This window comes from Penaeus japonicus, unplaced genomic scaffold (genome assembly GCF_977035675.1).
Source record: "Penaeus japonicus unplaced genomic scaffold, GWHDUDI00000001_assembly GWHDUDI00000005, whole genome shotgun sequence".
Taxonomy (NCBI): Eukaryota; Metazoa; Arthropoda; class Malacostraca; order Decapoda; family Penaeidae; genus Penaeus; species Penaeus japonicus.
Genome location: NW_028234407.1, coordinates 4,483,668 through 4,488,667, shown reverse-complemented (window position 1 = coordinate 4,488,667; position 5,000 = coordinate 4,483,668). Strand labels below are relative to the sequence as shown.

The 5,000-nt window shown below is 39.6% G+C and overlaps 1 protein-coding gene across 1 annotated transcript in view; it reads right to left on the bottom strand.

Moving 5' to 3' along the window:
- The window catches only part of LOC122267319 (uncharacterized), a 13,147-nt gene that overhangs the window by 1,228 nt on the left and 6,919 nt on the right, over positions 1-5,000 (bottom strand). The window contains exon 3 of the mRNA XM_043037365.2: positions 1-2,749. This exon is cut by the window's left edge and continues 1,228 nt beyond it. Within this exon, the coding sequence (XP_042893299.2) occupies positions 2,544-2,749 (206 nt within the window). The 3' untranslated portion in view covers positions 1-2,543. The remainder of the gene's footprint in view (positions 2,750-5,000) is intronic.

The following is a 5,000-nucleotide window of genomic DNA, read 5'->3' as shown; positions in this document are numbered from 1 at the left end:
AAAGTTTTTTCTAACGGCTACCCGACTTATCTACCACGAATAATTTCACTCCTTAAATCTACAGCCGACTTTATCCGAACAGCAAAAGGACTCTCGACATTTTTAAAGTTCTACGCTTCAATGTCAAGATGTTTACTAATGGTGGCACGAACATCAGACAACGCACTGAAATTAAGGACAAGACAATGTTTCCTTTTTCGTTTTCTTTCTATAATGCATCTTAATACACATATATCAATATAAATGTATATAACACTGGTATAAAAATAACTAGTTTTAGGGAATAAAAAATAATAAGAAGAATAATAACTGACTTACATTTGTATGGCACAGTAATTTGTTCCCTGGAGATTCTCAAAATTTATCGTTTACAAATCAAATTGCAAATCGAACACACTTTCCTGCCCACTAACATAATATCTGTATTTGCTAACCAATAGTCAAATTCACAATCAGAATATCTAGCAGAGAGAATCTTTAGTGTAAGAGAGCACAATATACATCTGGTTCTTGATACAAGGAACTGTGTGCGGAAACCAAGAAACTAGAGAAAAGGTGGATGATGACCTCTATATTTCAAGTAAATTACAATAGTGATATAAATGAGGAACTGTAGATTGAAAATCGAGGAACAACGTATTAGAACTAGAAGGGGGGGGGGGGGGGGTAGATAGCCTATACATCTAAAGTGAACTAAAATAGTGATTGAAATGAGGAACTGTAAATTGAAAATCGAGGAACTACATATTAGAATTAGAGAGGGGGGGGGGGGATATAAATAAAGATACTTGTCTAAAAAAAAAAAAAAATCATAATAAACCTACAAGTTCTTTTCAAAACTGTGATCACAAATGAGATCAGATTTATAAGCAAACATTTCACCCATTTCAAAATTTGTCAGCTTACTGGGGATTACTAACAATAGTGGACAAAATACATTTTCACTGTGTGAGCTTATGCCTTTTCTAGTCTGCCACACAAAAAAAAGTATTGGTGTATTTTTTTTTTCTTTAAGGTGAACATTTTCATTGCAATACCTTTCCTTAAATCTAATAGCATGCACATGAATACTTCTGTGAAAATCCTGTAAAAACTTATCAATTACAACTTTTCTTAAGCATAACAAATGGTTTTGGCAAGACCATGTTCAGTTCCATAGGCAAAACTGATACGATGAAAGAATGTCATCTTCAAGCCATTACAAAGATTTTCCGCACATCAAAATCGACTACAATTTATTGCATCAGCTTTACAAATTAAAGACTTGCATTACATAATAAGCTTCTTCTTTTTCTGACTTCTTAAAAATTTAGACTACATTCACAATTCCATTCACAAAAATAAGTTCTAGCTATTTCACTGCATCTTAATCCTCGCAAATATTACTGAATTGTTATTGCATTAAAAACAATCAATCAACAGGGTATTACTTCCTGAAAACCTTTCTGCTGTCAACAGGTAAAAAGATCTACCAAAAATAATGCTTTAATGCCTAAAGTACACATATGTATGTACCGTCTAGTATAAAACCAAACTCTCTTGCGATTGTCTCAACATCTAGAATTATACTTTTGACATGCAACAATTTACCGTGTCTATGGAAGCACTTTGCTGGTTGGGAAATGAATTGTCTTCCCTTTAATCCTGAGTCTGGCAAATTCATGGCTGAATCATTTCATAGAAAAAAAAAAATAATAATAATAATAGAAAAAAATTTCAATAACAGTTATCCAGGCAAGGGCTATCAACCCCTTTATGACTCAAGCGCTTGGGCCAAACAAACTTGCCTTTGTTTCCTACCATCACCCTTCAAAATACATTCACACGACAAGGAGGAATCCTCGGACCATTAATCTCGTTATGTTGATCTACAATCTCACGATTACATACGCTCAAACGTTTCCCTTCCGATAAACCTTCATCATCAACAGGAATTCAGTTGGTGTAAGATTTATTACGAGGTTTATTCTTTGATAATTATCAAAATTACTCCTCTCTTGATTTGTTCAAAGACACCAGAAGGCTCAAAGAATGAACATCCACTTCCAGGCCTAAATTTTGCTTTATCTTTGTTTTTGTTTGTTTGTTTGTTTGTTCTTTGTCAAAACAAATACATCCTGACCCTTTACATACACCTACATATTCTGGATAGAAAATTCAATTACACATTTTCAATACTACAATACTAGTTATAAAAAAAAAAAAAATCAATCTAAAGGTAAATATAACAAAGTTTCCTCAGGTTCATGAACATAAATAAGTACTTTTTATGAAAAAAAAAAAGTACCTGCCTCTTTATTTCAACTCCGTTCTCTTTTTTTTTTTTTTTTTTTCTTTACAATATAATTATATAAACACACACAAAGGGAAAAAAAATCATAATAACAATAAGCTGCCAATTTTTTCATATACCGCTAAAGAGGTTTCTACCTCACATGTGGCTTCAGTACCATACGGCTACAGTAAAACAAGTAGTAACACATGCATATAAAAAGGCAAAAAAAGAAATACAAAACTAAAAAAATCATACCATTCTACCCCACTTAGTCTGAATGTTCCTTTTTCTTTGTGGCCACTTTTGAGACGATAGCCGAAGCTCCCGTGCCGACGGTGCTGGCCACGGAGCCTGCAGTGCCTGCAACCGTGCCCACAACAGTGCCGGCTGTCCCTACCACCCCTGCCCCCACGTTGTAGGTCGTGCCAGCCACCCACTTCGCACTCGAGACGCCTGCGCCGAGGGTGCTGGAGCCTGTGAAAGGAGATCAGTCAGAGTTAGAAATGTTTATGGAATGCTAAAAAAATATTGGATAATATTATAAAAGTCTATTTCACAGAGGGAGAATCAGAAAGGAAAAAGAGAGAGGAAGAGCGGAAGTGGGAGTGGGAGTAGGAGTGGGAGTGGGAGTGGGAGTGGGAGTGGGAGTGGGAGTGGGAGTAGGAGTGAGAGAGAGAGAGAGAGAGAGAGAGAGAGAGAGAGAGAGAGAGAGAGAGAGAGAGAGAGAGAGAGAGAGAGAGAGAGAGAGAGAGAGAGAGAGAGAGAGAGAGAGAGAGAGAGAGAGAGAGAGAGATAGAGCAAGAAAGAGAGAGGCACACAAAGAGAGAGAGCGAGAGAGAGAGAGAGAGGCACACAAAGAGAGAGAGCGAGAGAGAGAGAGGCAGACAAAGAGAGAGAGCGAGAGAGAGAGAGAGAGAGAGAGAGAGAGAGAGAGAGAGAGAGAGAGAGAGAGAGAGAGAGAGAGAGAGAGGTGAGAGAGAGAGAGGAGAGAGAGAGAGAGAGAGAGAGAGAGAGAGAGAGAGAGAGAGAGAGAGAGAGAGAGAGGAGAGAGAGAGAGAGAGAGAGAGAGAGAGGGAGAGAGAGAGAGAGAGAGAGAGAAGAGAAAGAGAGAGAAAGAGAAGAGAGAGAGAGAGAAAGAGAAGAGAGAGAGAGAGAGAGAAGAAGAGAGGAGAGAGAGAGAGAGAGAGAAGAGAGGGGAGAGAGAGAAGAGAGAAAGAGAGAGAGAAAGAAAAAGAGAAAGAGAGGCAGAGAAAGAGAAAGAGAAAGAGAGGCAGAGAAAGAGAAAGAGAGGCAGAGAAAGAGAAAGAGAGGGAGAGAGAGAGAGAGAGAGAGAGAGAGAGAGAGAGAGAGAGACAGAGAAAAAGAGAAAAAGAGGGAAAGAGAGAAAGAGAAAGAGGGAAAGAGGGAGAGGGAGAGGGAGAGGGAGAGGGAGAAAGAGAGACAAAAGGAAAGAGAGAGAAGAGGGAGACAGAAAAGAGAGAAGAGGCAGAGAGAAAGAGAGAGAGAGAGAGAGAGGTAAAGAGAGAGAGAGAGACAGAGGGAGAGAAAGAGAAAAAAAAAAGAAGAGAGGAGAAGAAATGCAAAGAGAAGAGGAAGAGAAAAAGGAAGAGAAGAGAAGGAGAGAAAGAAAGAGAGAGGGAGAAAAGAAGAGGGAGAAAAGAGAGAGAGAAGAAAAGAAGAGAGAAGAAAAGACAGAGAGAGGGAGGAGACAGAGAAGAAGGAGAGAGGAAGAGAAGAGAAGAGAGAAGGAAGAGAAGAAGAGAAAGGAGGAGAGAGAAGAAGAGAAAAGAGGGAGAAGAGGAAAAAAGAGGGAGAGAAAGAGAAGAACAGAGAAGAAAGAGAGAAGATAGAGACAGAAAAGAGAGAGAAGAAGAAGGGAAGAGAGAGGAAAAGAGAGAGAAGGGAGGAGAAGGAAGAGGAGAGAAGAGGAGAGAAAGAAGAGCAGAAGAGAGAAAGAAAGAGAGAGAGAGAGAGGAAGAAGGAGGAAAGAGAGAAAGAAAAGAGAGAGAGAAGAAGAGGAAGAGGAGAGGGAGAGAAGAAAGAGAGGAGAAAGAGACAGAGAAAGAAAGAAAAAAGAGACACAGAGAAAGAGAGGAGACAGAGACAGAGAAAGAGAGGAGACAGAGACAGAGAAAGAGAGGAGACAGACACAGAGAAAGAGAGGAGACAGACACAGAGAAAGAGAGGAGACAGACACAGAGAAAGAGAGGAGACAGAGAAAGGAAGAAGAGAAGAGAAGAAGGAAGAAGAGAAAGAGAGGAGAAGAGGAGAAAGAAAAGAAGAGAAAGAGAGAGGAGAAGAAGGAGAGAAGAGAAAGAAAGATAAGAAGAGGAGAAAGAGGAGAGGGAGAAAGAGAAGAGAGAGAAGAAGAGAGGAGAAGAGAAGAGAGAGAGAAGAGAGAAGAAGGAGGAGAAGAAGAGAGGAAGAAAAGAGAGAGAAGAGAAGAGAAAGAGAAGAAGAGGAGAAAAAAGAGGAAGGAAGAGGAGAAGAGGAGGAGAAAGAGAAGAGGGGAAGAAGAGGAGGAAGGAGGAGAGGAGAGAAGAGAGAGAGAAAGAGGAAGAGGAGAGAGAGAGGAGAGGAGAAGAGGAATGAGAAGAACAGAAGAGAGAAGAGAGGGAGGAGAGAAAGAGAGAGAAAGAGAGAAAGAAGGAGAGAAGAGAGAAGAGAGGGGAGGAAGAGAGAAAGAGAGAGGAGAAGAGAGGGAGAAGAGAGAGAAGAGAGGAAG